The sequence below is a fragment of the Mytilus galloprovincialis genome, chromosome 4 (genome assembly GCF_965363235.1).
Source record: "Mytilus galloprovincialis chromosome 4, xbMytGall1.hap1.1, whole genome shotgun sequence".
Classification (NCBI taxonomy): Eukaryota; Metazoa; Mollusca; class Bivalvia; order Mytilida; family Mytilidae; genus Mytilus; species Mytilus galloprovincialis.
In genome coordinates, this window is record NC_134841.1 from 104,791,661 (window position 1) to 104,808,459 (window position 16,799).

Here is a 16,799-nt window from a genome sequence, read left to right on the forward strand (position 1 = left end):
GGGGGCACCAACGGAAATACATAGTGTTTCAACTTCTGCAATGATGACGCTTCCACAAAGTAAAGAAGTAAGGGACGATGTAGGATAAAAAAAACATAGTTTTTTAACTGACACCCCCCTTTTTTCTAAACTTTATTTGAGAACAATTGATTGTAAAATATGGAAATATGTAAAATCGATTTTTGATAAACCAAACTCGCAGCAATTTTACAACCCCTCCCCCTCTCCCACCCCAAACTATTTGATTGAAGTTTTTCATCCTATATTCCTCGTGACTAGTACTGTTACCATGATCGGTCATGGATTTTGCGTTTTATTCGGGACATAAAACATCTCTTTTGAATAGCCTTAATTTTTGTTTGCTAGTCAAAAGAAAGGTAAATAAAAAGTTAATATTTAATAGATAAATCTTTTGTCAATGTACAAGTTTTGTGTGTGTTTGTAAAAATCGTCTTCTATCGAGTCATGTCGCTTTTTTCTTATATATCATTATCTTGGTAGCGTTCTTTACTACTCCCAAATAGCATGACAGAGCCTTGAACCCTACTAATATTCTAAAACAGTAACTTTCTTTTTCTGTACCTGCCTACTAGTATTCCAAGCTATTGATTTGTATATTTGTATGAATGTATTACAGTTGTGGTCCTTTGTCCAATTTGTTGTCATCTATAACTTATTTTTACATCGTTTTATTAAAATCTTTTTTTTTTCGTTTCTTTTATTGTTTCGATTTATGGGTTTGTTCGTGCTAATTTCCTATAATAATGATGATAACAAACTAAAAGTTATAATTAGTTTATTTCGCTTCGTCTACCTATTTTTTGTTTAGCAACCAACAGTCAATCAATCCAGCACTTAAATATTTGTTACAAATGTACATAATGGTCCTTTCATATTTTTTTTTATAATTATCATTTTTCTGCAGGGAACTAATATGTTTTGGAATATTGTTTCATATCATTTTGTGATACGCTTACGGAAACATGATTGTGCAAGGTTTAACTTAATGTAAATGGCAGAAAGTTGATAAACTTGGTAGCATAGCTTTCATTTCTCTCCTTTTTATGTACAGTAACAATATATAAAAGCTATGGAACTTTAACCACTGTAGGGTAAAATAAACTGTTTCATACTTTTTGCTTTCCCCTGAATTATAAATAAAATAAAACCCTTTCCTTTCTGTTGTCAGAATAGGAACGAGAATTTGACAAAGAGACAGCAACCCGACAAAAAAGCAAAAGCAGCCCAAGGCAATTAGTGGGTCTTCAATACAGCGAGAAAATCGGGAACCTGGTGGACCCTTTACACAAATGTGTACTAGTTCATCGAAAATGGACGTCACATTAAATTCCGAAACATATTAATAAAAGTAAATAGAAAAAGCTTACAAACAAAACGAACTTATAAGGCTACCAGTTTCTTCTTTTTTATTTATTATAGTAGTTAACCTTGTTTATATGTAGTTTGTGCAAGCGAATGCACTTCCAGTGTGACTTTCAAAAATAACTTGATAGTTTTCCAGTGTGACTGGATAGTTGCTTAAGGTATATCAGACTTTTCAAACGATTCGGAAGTTGACATTAAATATGTATAGAGACACCTGTCTTCTCTTGAATACAATACAAGTGTTTCCAAGGGACTTTTGATTGTGTGTTTAGTTGGGTTGTTATTTCGATGCTGTGTAAGCGACATCTTTTTCTGTTTATATCAGCATACATGTATATCAAATCGTCGTGTTGCGATGTAATAGAAGAAAAGGTATGAAGAGAATTATAAAGCCATAGTTTTCATAGAGATTCTGCTGAGAATACTAACTTACAGAAAAAAATTGATAAAAAATTAACTGTCGATATATTTGATACATAATTGATTCATAATCTTAACGTAATCCTAGGTATCGGTAATAAAATTACAGTATTTTTTTTTTTTTATTAAAATCGATTGCAATTGTACTGACTGATTTTGTAGGCTCAGACACATGATGGTTTATAGGTTGTTATTCGCTCTGAATTTGGTTGTGCACCTAAAACGATCTAATCCCTAAGAGTTCTATATATGCGCCGTAAAGTTATTTTTTCTCGAATGGATTGTATTGTTTTATATTTTTCATTTGTGAATCTTTTGTAGCTTCCTGTGCGGTATTGGTTTTCATCAATGTTGAAGACTGTACTATGAATTCTCTTGTCACAAACTTCATTCTGTATTCAAAAAACAGAATTACTACTCAATGCCGTCTCATATACCATATACCACAAATACTTCGTATTGGTCTCATATACCATATACCACAAATACTTCGTATTTATGAAATTGTAAATGACATACTGCTAAACAGTATGAAGAAAACAATAAAACTCATAAATAAAGTGCAAAGCCACACGACAACGCCGCTGCTCAGTTTATTAAAGATATGAAACAATTCATATAACTTGTATACACAATACAACATTTCAACAATATAATTTATAATTTTCCAAACACAAAAAACTACCCTCCAGTCCTATCAATCATATAATTACGATAAAAAGGGGGACTTATAAATAAAAATTTACCAACTTACTTAAGAATTAAACTTTAGATAAATGTGTGTTGACGGTTCGGCGCTGTCGTGCTGAATGACCAAAACCCCCGTTTTGGCGGGAAGAATGACCGTGCGATAAGCACGACACCTACATACATCATGAACAAACAAGAGAAAATAATTTCACTCTTATTCACTACGTTCAAACGAAAGAAATTATATTTCTCTTGTCACAAACTTCATTCTGTATTCAAAAAACAGAATTACTACTCAATGCCGTCTCATATACCATATACCACAAATACTTCGTATTGATGAAATTGTAAATGACATACTGCTAAACAGTATGAAGAAAACAATAAAACTCATAAATAAAGTGCAAAGCCACACGACAACGCCGCTGCTGAACCAAAGAAAGGGACAATATGTAAAAAAGGACTAATAATATAATTTTTGAAAAAATATACTAAAGACCCAAATTTTGTGAAACTAACATTCTATCCGAAAACGAGTCCTTAACGTAACCGTCTTTTGCTGTCTCCGACCTCCAACGTCCATGCCTTTTGAAAAGTCTATCAGAAATACCAAAATTACAAGCTGCAGAAGCTCCACCAGACCTTAGACTGTGAAGGCCAAAAGATTTTATATTTGGCACAATCGGAGAAAATGCTTCTATAAATAGCTCTCGCATTCTTGTATAAGAAAGAGGTTTGTTTTCTTTTCGGAACATATAATTTTCCTTGGTTTTTGTCAAATTACGAAATACGAAAACATCAGTATCAAGTGGATTATTGCTCCATTCTAAAAATCTCTCCAAGTTCTTCACAGGACATAATTTATTCCCGGTTCTCGCAATGATTATTCGATCACCATCTCTGTAAATATCCGTTTTACTTTTCTGTATGAATACTGACATATGACTTAGAAAAAATTGAATATTACAGGTTTTCAAATTCAGCAATTCAGAAACACGTAAAAAACCAGAATAAGATAACAAACAAGCAGAAATAGTACGCTGGTTGTAAAGATTATTTTCACAATATAACCTGTCGAACATCTGTGAAAGCATATCTGGAGTGATCGGTTCTTTCTTTTTAATCGGAACAGATAGACGTCTCTTAGCTCCTTCAAGAATATTTTTCACTAAATCAGAATCTGTAGGAGAAATAACACTAATAATTGAATGTGCCCATCTAATACTATAAAACGCTTGATTGATAGGACTGGGCGTACGATTTTGTTGCACTAAACATGCTAAATATATAGCCACATGTATTGGTTTGGCCGGTAAAATAAATTCACTAGATATTCCATTAGATAAAGCCCATTTTTTCCATCTCAAAAAACCATAATAATAATTTTGAACGGTGTTGTTAGATTTACTTTCGGTTAACAGATCAGGAAGTAAATGGATTTTCTCAATCAAAGTATCAGGTAATTCCAACAGATCGCTTTGGAAAGCCTGCAAAAACATATGTAAAAATAAAAATCACATTAAAACATAATGTACAAAGCACATACAATTTGTATATAAACAATTTCACAATCTAATGTTCATATAACTCGTCTCGCATTTCACTTAAGATTAAACCACCACCACAGCCCCTCAGGTCTACTGTAACATTACCGCCACCAACTCAAGAACTTTTATATTAGTTGTTAAAAAGGTTCAAAATCAAGTCTCAAAGCCAACACCCTGAAGGGTAAATCAATATTTCCAAATACTGATTTATTCCCTTTACCACTGTCCAGAAGTATAGAATTTCTTGTTAGTAGGTAAATCTATACAGCCTTTCACCTCTTTAATGAACCCTTCACCCGTAGGACATAGCATCGGCCAAAAGCTTGCCGACTTCCATAAAGGTAAAACAAGTGTCCCATGAGCAAAACATTGCCTCATGTAACTTATAACTTTAGACACTAAACATACAGGTGGTACAAACCAACCATTGGCACCTTGCCAGTTAATAGTGAATGCATCGATACCCATCGAGTTCACCGTCCAATAACGGGAATAAAATACCGTTAACTTATGATTGTCATCATTTGCAAACCAGTCTATCTCATGAGGTCCCCATAGGGAATCTACATACATAAATAACTGTTCGTCAATACCCCAATCGTCATAATCAATAACACGACTGATGAAATCCGCTTTCTCATTCAAGGTTCTAGGAACCCAAACTACATCGATAGATATATTATGTATCAAACAATTCTCAAAAATGCACATAGCAATATCCTGTAACTCAGGTTTCATACTACCTTTTTCCACAATAGTTACTACATTCTGGTTATCACTGAACCATTTAATTCGTTTATCTTTTAATACATTAATCATAGATAATAGAATATTTCTAACAGCATTTAGCTCTTTCCACGTAGAACTCTTTGAAGCCTCACATTCGGACCACATACCATGTGCTATATTAAGGTAGCACAATACAAAGATTTTTCATCCCCAATCAGACATCTTTAAACTGATGTAATTCTACTTATCTTTCTTTAAATTTTATAAATGAGGCACCAAAAGAAAGAAGAAAGATTAATCTTTCAAATTGTGATAATTTTATTATGACATAATTATTATATGATAATTAATTGTTATGTAATTAGTTGCCATATTGTGATGCCCATACTTAAATGAATTTAGCTTCTTTGTTTTTCATAGCATCCCAAAATTTTTTATAGATTCTTGCACAACACATTTTGACCTCCAAAACTGTGTCTCAGATTTTTCCTATTGTATTTCATTCTCTCATAAATCTTCAATGAAATTTGCAGCATCAATTCATAAGAGACCACTAAATTCAATTGGGTATAAAATTTGTTCTATTGATGTTTTTGGAAATCTGAGACACAGTTTTGGAGGTCAAGCTGTGTAGTATAAGAATCTATAAAATATTTTTAGATGCTATGAAGAACAAAGACGCTAAATTCATTCAAGTGTGGACATCACAATATAGCAACTAATTACATAATAATTAATTATGTAATAATTATGTCATAATGAAATTATCACAATTTGAAAGATTAATCTTTCTTCTTTCTTTTGGTACCTCATTTATAAAATATAAAGAAGGATGAAATGAATTACATCAGTTTAAAGTTGTCTGATTGGGATTTAAAAAATCTTTGTATTGTGCTACCTTAAAAGGTGTTTCTACAACATAGCCACCATATCCTGTATTGCTTGCATCACTATAAACTACAGATTGACATGACACATCTGAAGAAAACTTTTTAACATTTACGTGTTTTAAATTTTCTCTCCAAAATTTAAGTTGTATCAAGCTTTCTGTTGATAAAACAATACAACTATTCCACGAAGTCATACTTAAAATATCAATGTTTAAATGTTTAGACATGATATAAGCAACGTTACCAATGACGTATGACATGGACACTATTTGTCCCACTAAAGAAGCAACCAATCGTGCATGGACTTTGCCATGTTTAGATACATAATATTCAACGTCAGCAATAGTTTTTAAAACCTTTTGAACTCTTTCGTTCGGAATGGTTATAGTGCCACGGTTTGTGTCAATTGAATAACCCAAAAATACCAAAAGTTTCATAGGTGACCATTTAGATTTTTCATTTTTAGGAACAAATCCACTCTGAATTAAATCTTGTCTCACTTGATTGGACATAGTTTTGCAAGTTTCTTCGTCCGTATGAGTGCCTAAACCATCATCTAGGTACATTAAAACTTGTTTACCTTCACCCCTCCACTTTTTTATAAGTGGTCTTGTGATCTTAGTAAATATATAACATGCTGACGAAAGTCCAAACGGGAGAACCAAAAACTTATACCATTTATCGGTGTTTTCATGCCTCCAGGAAAACCCTAAATATTCTGTATGTGGCATTAAAATATTAACATGGTGATATGCCGACACAATATCAAACTGGAAACAAAAAGAATTGTTTGTGATAAACTGCATGGCTATGCGAACATCTTCAAATTTTACACTTGATTTCCAAAGATGTTTGTTAACATGACGGAGGTCTAAAATAAGGCGTTTTTTCCTACCGTCCGACGCTGAAACTGTAAGAGGATTTACAACACGAGGTTGAAATTCACATTCCTCAATCAAACCCCTTATAAGAAGATCATGTATAGCTTCGGTAACAAACTCGCTATGGATGATTGCGATCGATTGTTTTTTAAGCATATAGAAGGAGGGGTACTGTAAAAAGGAATTTTGTAACCATTCAAAATAGTATCTAAAATATAATCATAACAACCAATATTTTTCCAAAAAGAATAGTGACTTTTAAGCCTGTCCTTCACAATAATATGTGCCTGTCCCTGTTCATACTCGTAGTAATCATTAGTGAGATTATCCGAGTCACTTATCGAAGATACTTTAGTTGTATTATTTTCAATTAAATAATCTATGCTACAATTATACTCATCTTTTATAAAGTCTGTACTATTTCGATTTTGGCTGGATAGGTCTGGGATTGAAGGGACACTGGCTTCTCCAGTGCTTGAACGATCCACAACCATAACATGCACCTTGTCTATTTTGTCGTTGATATCCGCTCGTGCTGGGTTGATTTTGATACAAGGCTTGACCATTGTACCATGACTGGGGTTCACGAAAGGGCTGATTTTTTGTTTGGAAAGTATCAACAAATTGAGAAGGAGTACTGGGAGCAGAATAATTAGCCTTCTTAGAAGCAGACTTTTTTCCTTTTGCATTACGTTTACGTATCGCCCTACTCTCAGCTTTATTAATTTTGCTCTCATCGTCGGAGTTACTGGCCACTGGATTACTTTCATATTGCCTAACAGTCTCCCAACACCCTTCACTACTATCGGCAATCTTAACAAGTTTATTTCGTCTTTTAATCTTGTCAATTACTTCAGTAATAGTTTCCCGTGCGTAGTCGGTCTTTGAATTATCAATGGCCCAAATAGCTTGTGTCAGGTCTTCTAAAAATTCAGTATTTAGTAGAAATTGAACCTTATTTCCCTCATATTTCCAAATATATTGAGATTCAGTCTTTAACTTTTTAACCTGGGAAGCAACTGCAACGGTAGACCCGTGAACTGACATGTGTATTATAACATAATATATTTATACAAGTACATGTACATACACATCAATTTGATATTTACACCCGGCCCATTGTGTCACGGAATAGAAGTTCCTTCGTAATATAAGTTCCAAAAGGAAAAGATATTCTTGAATATTATTTCCACAGGAAAAAATATAACAGTATATGTTCCTAACGGAATAAATGGTATAGAATATTTGTTCCAACAGGAATAGATATTATGACAATGTTTAATTGGAACTTCTGTTAGGTGGAACACATATACGTTGACAACTTTAGCAATATCATATCATATTCGAAATACGTAAAAAATTGCAAAATAAAAATACAGAATTTGACGAAAAGTGTTTCTTTTCTATTAATGAATGCTGAATTTACAAATTTTGCAGTATAGAACTTGATTCAGTAAATGAATAAGTCTTTCGCTATCGTAAGTAAAATCGTCTTATGCGGCCATAGGCATTAATATTTGTGTCTAAGTTTCTCATCTAGCATCAACTGTTTTTCATCTTCAACCTCAGGTTTTTCACACAATACATATATTCGGTCTTGTCAATCAATTTGAAACATAAAAAAATAAATGCGTTCCTATATTTTAATCATATCTCCCCTTCTCTGTAGTTTTGTAAGTACCTATATATATCTCATACTCTTTGATGCTATAAGTATATATCCCCTACCCTGTGGTACTGTTAGTATGTGTCGCGTTCCTTTTGATACTATATGTATCTTCCCCCTTCTCTGTGGTAATTGAAGTATGAGTCCCTTTCCGTGTGATACTATATATATCTATTCCCTTCCTTTGTGTACAGTTAGTATGTGTCGCGTTCCTTTGATACTATAAGTATCTACCCCCTTCCCTGTGGTACTATAAGTATGTGTCGCGTTCCCTTTGATACTATATGTATCTTCCCCCTTCTTTTTGGTAATTGAAGTATGAGTCCCTTTCCGTGTGATACTATATGTATCTATTCCCTTCCTTTGTGTACAGTTAGTATGTGTCGCGTTCCTTTGATACTATAAGTATCTACCCCCTTCCCTGTGGTACTGTAAGTATGTGTCCTTTTTTCCTGTGATACTTTATGTATCCATCCCCTTCCCTGTGGTACTGTTAGTATGTGTCCTTTTTTCCTGTGATACTTTATGTACCCATCCCCTTCCCTGTGGTACTGTTAGTATGTGTCGCGTTCCCTTTGATACAATGTGTATCTTCCCCTTCTCTGTTGTAATTGAAGTATGAGTTCCTTTCCGTGTGATACTATATGTATCTATTCCATTCCCTGTGGTACTGTAAACATGTCTCGCGTTCCTTTGATACTATAAGTATCTACCCCCTTCCCTGTGGTACTGTTAGTATGTGTTCTTTTTTCCTGTGATACTTTATGTATCCATCCCCTTCCCTGTGGTACTGTTAGTATGTGTCGCGTTCCCTTTGATACAATATGTATCTTCCCCCTTCTCTGTTGTAGTTGAAGTATGAGTTCCTTTCCGTGTGATACTATATGTATCTATTCCCTTCCCTGTGGTACTGTAAACATGTGTCGCGTTCCTTTGATACTATAAGTATCTACCCCCTTCCCTGTGGTACTGTTAGTATGTGTTCTTTTTCCTGTGATACTTTCTGTATCTATCCCTGTGGTACTGTAAGTATGTGTCGCGTTCCGTTAGATACTATATGTATCTATCCCCTTCCATGTGTTACTGTAAGTATGCGTCGCGTTCCCTTTGATACTATATGTATATATCCCTTTCCCTGTGGGACTGTAAGTATGTGTCGCGTTCCCTTTGATACTATAAGTATCTCTCCATTTTTCTGTAGTACTGTAAGTGGTGTCGTCTTCCCTTTGAAACTATATGTATCTATTCCCTTCCCTGTGGTACTGTAAACATGTGTCGCGTTCCTTTGATACTGTAAGTATCTACCCCCTTCCCTGTGGTACTGTTAGTATGTGTTCTTTTTCCTGTGATACTTTCTGTATCTATCCCTGTGGTACTGTAAGTATGTGTCGCGTTCCGTTAGATACTATATGTATCTATCCCCTTCCATGTGTTACTGTAAGTATGCGTCGCGTTCCCTTTGATACTATCTGTATATATCCCCTTCCCTGTGGGACTGTAAGTATGTGTCGCGTTCCCTTTGATACTATAAGTATCTCTCCATTTTTCTGTAGTACTTTAAGTGTGTGTCGTCTTCCCTTTGATACTATATGTATCTATCCCCTTCTCTGTGGTACTGTAAGTATGTGTCGCGTTCCTTTAGATACCATAAGTATCTATCCCCTTCCTTGTGGTACTGTTAGTATGTGTCGCGTTCCTTTTGATACTATATGTATCTATCCCCTTCCATGTGTTACTGTAAGTTTGCGTCGCGTTCCCTTTGATATTATATGTATCTATCCCCTTCCCTGTGGTACTGTAAGTATGTGTCGCGTTCCCTTTGATACTATAAGTATCTCTCCATTTCCCTGTAGTACTGTAAGTGTGGGTCGTCTTCCCTTTGATACTATAAGTATCTACCCCTTTCCCTGTGGTACTGTAAGTATGTGTCGCGTTCCTTAGATACTATAAGTATCTATCCCCTTCCTTGTGGTACTGTTAGTATGTTTTGCGTTCCATTTGATACTATATGTATGTTTCGCGTTCCTTTTGATACTATATGTATCTTCCCCCTTCTCTGTGGTAATTGAAGTATGAATCCCTTTCCGTGTGATACTATATGTATCTATTCCCTTCCCTGTGGTACAGTTAGTATGTGTCGCGTTCCTTTGATACTATAAGTATCTACCCCCTCCCCTGTGGTACTGTAAGTATGTGTCCTTTTTCCTGTGATACTTTATGTATCCATCCCCTTCCCTGTGGTACTGTTAGTATGTGTCGGGTTCCCTTTGATACAATATGTATCTTCCCCCTTCTCTGTTGTAATTGAAGTATGAGTCCCTTTTCGTGTGATACTTTCTGTATCTAATCCCTTCCCTGTTGTACTGTAAACATGTCAGGCGTTCCATTCATACTATAAGTATCTTCCCCCTTCCCTGTGGTACTGTTAGTATGTGTTCTTTTTCCTGTGATACTTTATGTATCCATCCCTGTGGTACTGTAAGTATGTTTCGCGTTCCCTTTAATACTATATGTGTTTTCTCCTTCCCTGTGGTACTGTAAATATGTGTCGCACTCCCTTTGATACTATAAGTATCTACCCCCTTCCCTGTGGTACTATAAGTATGTGTCGCGTTCCCTTTGATACTATATGTATTTTCCCCCTTCTTTTTGGTAATTGAAGTATGAGTCCCTTTCCGTGTGATACTATATGTATCTATTCCCTGCCTTTGTGTACAGTTAGTATGTGTCGCGTTCCTTTGATACTATAAGTATCTACCCCCTTCCCTGTGGTACTGTAAGTATGTGTCCTTTTTTCCTGTGATACTTTATGTATCCATCCCCTTCCCTGTGGTACTGTTAGTATGTGTCCTTTTTTCCTGTGATACTTTATGTACCCATCCCCTTCCCTGTGGTACTGTTAGTATGTGTCGCGTTCCCTTTGATACAATGTGTATCTTCCCCTTCTCTGTTGTAATTGAAGTATGAGTTCCTTTCCGTGTGATACTATATGTATCTATTCCCTTCCCTGTGGTACTGTAAACATGTCTCGCGTTCCTTTGATACTATAAGTATCTACCCCCTTCCCTGTGGTACTGTTAGTATGTGTTCTTTTTTCCTGTGATACTTTATGTATCCATCCCCTTCCCTGTGGTACTGTTAGTATGTGTCGCGTTCCCTTTGATACAATATGTATCTTCCCCCTTCTCTGTTGTAGTTGAAGTATGAGTTCCTTTCCGTGTGATACTATATGTATCTATTCCCTTCCCTGTGGTACTGTAAACATGTGTCGCGTTCCTTTGATACTATAAGTATCTACCCCCTTCCCTGTGGTACTGTTAGTATGTGTTCTTTTTCCTGTGATACTTTCTGTATCTATCCCTGTGGTACTGTAAGTATGTGTCGCGTTCCGTTAGATACTATATGTATCTATCCCCTTCCATGTGTTACTGTAAGTATGCGTCGCGTTCCCTTTGATACTATATGTATATATCCCTTTCCCTGTGGGACTGTAAGTATGTGTCGCGTTCCCTTTGATACTATAAGTATCTCTCCATTTTTCTGTAGTACTGTAAGTGGTGTCGTCTTCCCTTTGATACTATATGTATCTATTCCCTTCCCTGTGGTACTGTAAACATGTGTCGCGTTCCTTTGATACTATAAGTATCTACCCCCTTCCCTGTGGTACTGTTAGTATGTGTTCTTTTTCCTGTGATACTTTCTGTATCTATCCCTGTGGTACTGTAAGTATGTGTCGCGTTCCGTTAGATACTATATGTATCTATCCCCTTCCATGTGTTACTGTAAGTATGCGTCGCGTTCCCTTTGATACTATCTGTATATATCCCCTTCCCTGTGGGACTGTAAGTATGTGTCGCGTTCCCTTTGATACTATAAGTATCTCTCCATTTTTCTGTAGTTCTTTAAGTGTGTGTCGTCTTCCCTTTGATACTATATGTATCTATCCCCTTCTCTGTGGTACTGTAAGTATGTGTCGCGTTCCTTTAGATACCATAAGTATCTATCCCCTTCCTTGTGGTACTGTTAGTATGTGTCGCGTTCCTTTTGATACTATATGTATCTATCCCCTTCCATGTGTTACTGTAAGTATGCGTCGCGTTCCCTTTGATATTATATGTATCTATCCCCTTCCCTGTGGTACTGTAAGTATGTGTCGCGTTCCCTTTGATACTATAAGTATCTCTCCATTTCCCTGTAGTACTGTAAGTGTGGGTCGTCTTCCCTTTGATACTATAAGTATCTACCCCTTTCCCTGTGGTACTGTAAGTATGTGTCGCGTTCCTTAGATACTATAAGTATCTATCCCCTTCCTTGTGGTACTGTTAGTATGTTTTGCGTTCCATTTGATACTATATGTATGTTTCGCGTTCCTTTTGATACTATATGTATCTTCCCCCTTCTCTGTGGTAATTGAAGTATGCATCCCTTTCTGTGTGATACTATATGTATCTATTCCCTTCCCTGTGGTACAGTTAGTATGTGTCGCGTTCCTTTGATACTATAAGTATCTACCCCCTCCCCTGTGGTACTGTAAGTATGTGTCCTTTTTCCTGTGATACTTTATGTATCCATCCCCTTCCCTGTGGTACTGTTAGTATGTGTCGCGTTCCCTTTGATACAATATGTATCTTCCCCCTTCTCTGTTGTAATTGAAGTATGAGTCCCTTTTCGTGTGATACTTTTTGTATCTAATCCCTTCCCTGTTGTACTGTAAACATGTCAGGCGTTCCATTGATACTATAAGTATCTTCCCCCTTCCCTGTGGTACTGTTAGTATGTGTTCTTTTTCCTGTGATACTTTATGTATCCATCCCTGTGGTACTGTAAGTATGTTTCGCGTTCCCTTTAATACTATATGTGTTTTCTCCTTCCCTGTGGTACTGTAAATATGTGTCGCACTCCCTTTGATACTATAAGTATCTACCTCCTTCCCTGTGGTACTATAAATATGTGTCGCGTTCCTTTAGATACTATAAGTATCTATCCCTTTCCCTGTAGTACTGTAAGTGTGTGTCGTCTTCCCTTTGATACTATTTGTATCTATCCCCATTCCCTGTGGTACTGTAAGTATGTGTCGCCTTCCCGTGATACTATAAGTATCTACCCCTTTCCCTGTGGTACTGTTAGTATGTGTTGCGTTCCTTTGATACTATATGTATCTATCCCCTTCCTCGTGGTACTGCAAGTATGTGTCGCGTCCCCTTTGATACTATATTTATCTTTTCCCTTCCATATGCATGTGGTACTGTTAGTATGTGTCGTGATCCCTATGGTACTGTAAGTATGTGTCGCGTTCCTTTAGATACCATAAGTATGTGTCACCTTCCCTTTGATACTATACATGCTATATGTATTTTTACCCTTCCCTGTGGTACTGTAAGTATGCGTCGCGTTCCTTTTGATACTATAAGTATCAATCCACTTCCCTGTGGTACTGTAAGTATGTGTCGCATTCCCGTCGATACTATAAGTATCTACCTCCTTCCCTGTGGTACTATAAGTATGTGTTGCGTTCCTTTAAATACTATATGTATCTGTCTCCTTTCATGTGTTACTGTAAGTATGCGTCGCGTTCCTTTTGATACTCTAAGTATCAATCCACTTCCCTGTGGTACTGTAAGTATGTGTCGCGTTCCCTTCGATACTATAAGTATCTACCTCCTTCCCTGTGGTACTATAAGTATGTGTCGCGTTCCTTTAGATACTATATGTATCTATCCCCTTCCATGTGTTACTGTAAGTATGTGTCGCTTTCCCTTTGATACTATCAGTATCTTTCCCCTTCCTTGTGGTACTGTAAGTATTAGTCGCGTTCTTTTTGATACTATAAGTATCTATCCCTTTCCCTGTAGTACTGTAAGTATGTGTCGCGTTCTTTTGATACTATCAGTATCTTTCCCCTTCCCTGTGGTACTGTAAGTATTAGTCGCGTTCTTTTTGATACTATAAGTGTCTATCCCTTTCCCTGTAGTACTGTAAGTATGTGTGGTCTTCCCTTTGATTCTATATTTATCTATCCCCTTCCCTGTGGTACTGTAAGTACGTATCGCGTTCCTTTAGATACTATACGTATCTATATCCTTCCCTGTGGTACTGTTAGTATGTTACACCTTCCCTTTGATACTATATGTATCTTTTCCCTTCCATGTGGTACTGTTAGTATGTGTCGCGTTCCCTGTAGTACTGTAAGTATGTGTCGCGTTCCTTTTGATACTATCAGTATCTTTCCCCTTCCCTGTGGTACTGTAAGTATTAGTCGCGTTCTTTTTGATACTATAAGTATCTATCCCTTTCCCTGTAGTACTGTAAGTATGTGTCGCGTTCTTTTGATACTATCAGTATCTTTCCCCTTCCCTGTGGTACTGTAAGTATTAGTCGCGTTCTTTTTGATACTATAAGTATCTATCCCTTTCCCTGTAGTACTGTAAGTATGTGTCGCGTTCCTTTTGATACTATCAGTATCTTTCCCCTTCCCTGTGGTACTGTAAGTATTAGTCGCGTTCTTTTTGATACTATAAGTATCTATCCCTTTCCCTGTAGTACTGTAAGTATGTGTCGCGTTCCTTTTGATACTATCAGTATCTTTCCCCTTCCCTGTGGTACTGTAAGTATTAGTCGCGTTCTTTTTGATACTATAAGTATCTATCCCTTTCCCTGTAGTACTGTAAGTATGTGTGGTCTTCCCTTTGATACTATATTTATCTATCCCCTTCCCTGTGGTACTGTAAGTACGTATCGCGTTCCTTTAGATACTATACGTATCTATATCCTTCCCTGTGGTACTGTTAGTATGTTACACCTTCCCTTTGATACTATATGTATCTTTTCCCTTCCATGTGGTACTGTTAGTATGTGTCGCGTTCCCTGTGGTACTGTAAGTATGTGTCGCGTTCCTTTAGATACTATATGTATCTATCCCCTTCCCTGTGGTACTGTTAGTATTGTCACCTTCCCTTTGAAACTATATGTATCTTTTCCCTTCAATGTGGTACTGTTAGTATGTGTCGCGGTCCCTATGGTACTGTAAGTATGTGTCGCGTTCCTTTAGATACTATAAGTATCTATCCCCTTCCCTGTGGTACTGTTAGTATGTGTCACCTTCCCTTTGATACTATACATGCTATATGTATTTTTACCCTTCCCTGTGGTACTGTAAGTATGTGTCGCGTTCTCTTTGATACTATAAGTATCTACCTCCTTCCCTGTGGTACTATAAGTATGTGTTGCATTCCTTTAGATACTATATGTATCTATCTCCTTCCATGTGTTACTGTAAGTATGCGTCGCGTTCCCTTTGTTACTATCAGTATCAATCGACTTCCCTGTGGTACTGTAAGTATGTGTCGCGTTCCCTTCGATACTATAAGTATCTATCTCCTTCCATGTGTTACTGTAAGTATGCGTCGCGTTCCCTTTGATACTATAAGTATCTTTCCCCTTCCCTGTGGTACTGTAAGTATGTGTCGCGTTCTTTTTGATACTATAACTATCTATCCCCTTCCCTGTGGTACTGTATGTATGTGTCGCATTCCCTTCGATACTATAAGTATCTACCTCCTTCCCTGTGGTACTATAAGTATGTGTTGTGTTCCTTTAGATACTATATGTATCTATCTCCTTCCATGTGTTACTATAAGTATGCGTCGCGTTCCCTTTGATACTATAAGTATCTTTCCCTTTCCCCGTAGTACTGTAAGTATGTGTCGTATTCCCTTTGATACTATATGTATCTATCCCCTTCTCTATGGTACTGTAAGTATATGTCGCATTCCCTTATATACTATACGTATTTATCCCCTTCCCTGTGGTGCTGTTAGTATGTGTCGCGTTCCTAAGATACTATGAGTATCTATCCCCTTCCCTGTGGTACTGTAAGTATGTGTCACCTTCCCTGTGATACTATATGTATCTCTTTCCTTCCCTGTGGTACTGTAAGTATGTGTCGCGTTCCGTTAGATACTATATGTATTTATCCCCTTCCCTATGAGACTGTAAGTATGCGTCGCGTTCTCTTTGACACTATACGAATCTATCCCTTTCCCTGTAGTACTGTAAGTATGTGTGGTCTTCCCTTTGATACTATATTTATTTATCCCCTTCCCTGTGGAACTGTAAGTACGTATCGCGTTCCTTTAGATACTATAAGTATCTATATACTTCCCTGTGGTACTGTAAGTATGTGTTGCGTTCCTTTAATACTATATGTATCTATCACCTTCCTCGTGTTCTGCAAAATGTGTCGCGTTCCCTTTGATACTATGTTTAACTTTCCCTGTTAGTATGTGTCGCGTTCCCTGTGGTACTGTAAGTATGTGTCACGTTTCTTTAGATACTATATGTATCTATCCCCTTCCCTGTGGTACTGTTAGTATGTGTCACCTTCCCTTTGATACTATATGTATCTATCCCCTTCCATAAGTTACTGTAAGTATGCATCGCGTTCCCTTTGATACCATAAGTATCTATCCCCTTCCTTGTGGTACTGTAAGTATGTGTCTTGTTCCCTTTGATACTATAAGTATCTACCTCCTTCCCTGTGGTACTATAAGTATGTGTCGCGTTCCTTTATATACTATAGGTATCTATCCCC

At 36.7% G+C, this 16,799-nt stretch overlaps 3 protein-coding genes across 3 annotated transcripts; all 3 read right to left on the reverse strand.

Annotated features, from left to right (window-relative positions):
* Positions 1-2,823: 2,823 nt before the first annotated feature.
* On the reverse strand, positions 2,824-4,252 carry LOC143073733 (uncharacterized). Its single transcript, XM_076249492.1, has one exon. The coding sequence runs from the start codon at positions 3,993-3,995 to the stop codon at positions 2,988-2,990; it is 1,008 nt and encodes a 335-aa protein (XP_076105607.1). The 5' UTR covers positions 3,996-4,252; the 3' UTR covers positions 2,824-2,987.
* A 7-nt stretch (positions 4,253-4,259) lies between these two features.
* LOC143073807 (uncharacterized) lies at positions 4,260-4,937 on the reverse strand. The gene has a single exon (XM_076249563.1). It carries the CDS (start codon positions 4,935-4,937, stop codon positions 4,260-4,262), a length of 678 nt encoding a protein of 225 aa, XP_076105678.1.
* A 342-nt stretch (positions 4,938-5,279) lies between these two features.
* Positions 5,280-6,671, reverse strand: LOC143073808 (uncharacterized). The gene is made up of 2 exons (XM_076249565.1): positions 5,859-6,671; positions 5,280-5,287 (listed from the first exon to the last, which is right to left on the reverse strand). Exons 1-2 carry the CDS (start codon positions 6,466-6,468, stop codon positions 5,280-5,282), a joined length of 618 nt encoding a protein of 205 aa, XP_076105680.1. The 5' UTR covers positions 6,469-6,671.
* Positions 6,672-16,799: the final 10,128 nt, after the last annotated feature.

Coding starts and splice junctions, on each gene's coding strand:
- LOC143073733 (XM_076249492.1), bottom strand. CDS start 3,995: ATGTTTTTGCAGGCTTTCCAAAGCGATCTGTTGGAATTACCTGATACT.
- LOC143073807 (XM_076249563.1), bottom strand. CDS start 4,937: ATGTGGTCCGAATGTGAGGCTTCAAAGAGTTCTACGTGGAAAGAGCTA.
- LOC143073808 (XM_076249565.1), bottom strand. CDS start 6,468: ATGCAGTTTATCACAAACAATTCTTTTTGTTTCCAGTTTGATATTGTG.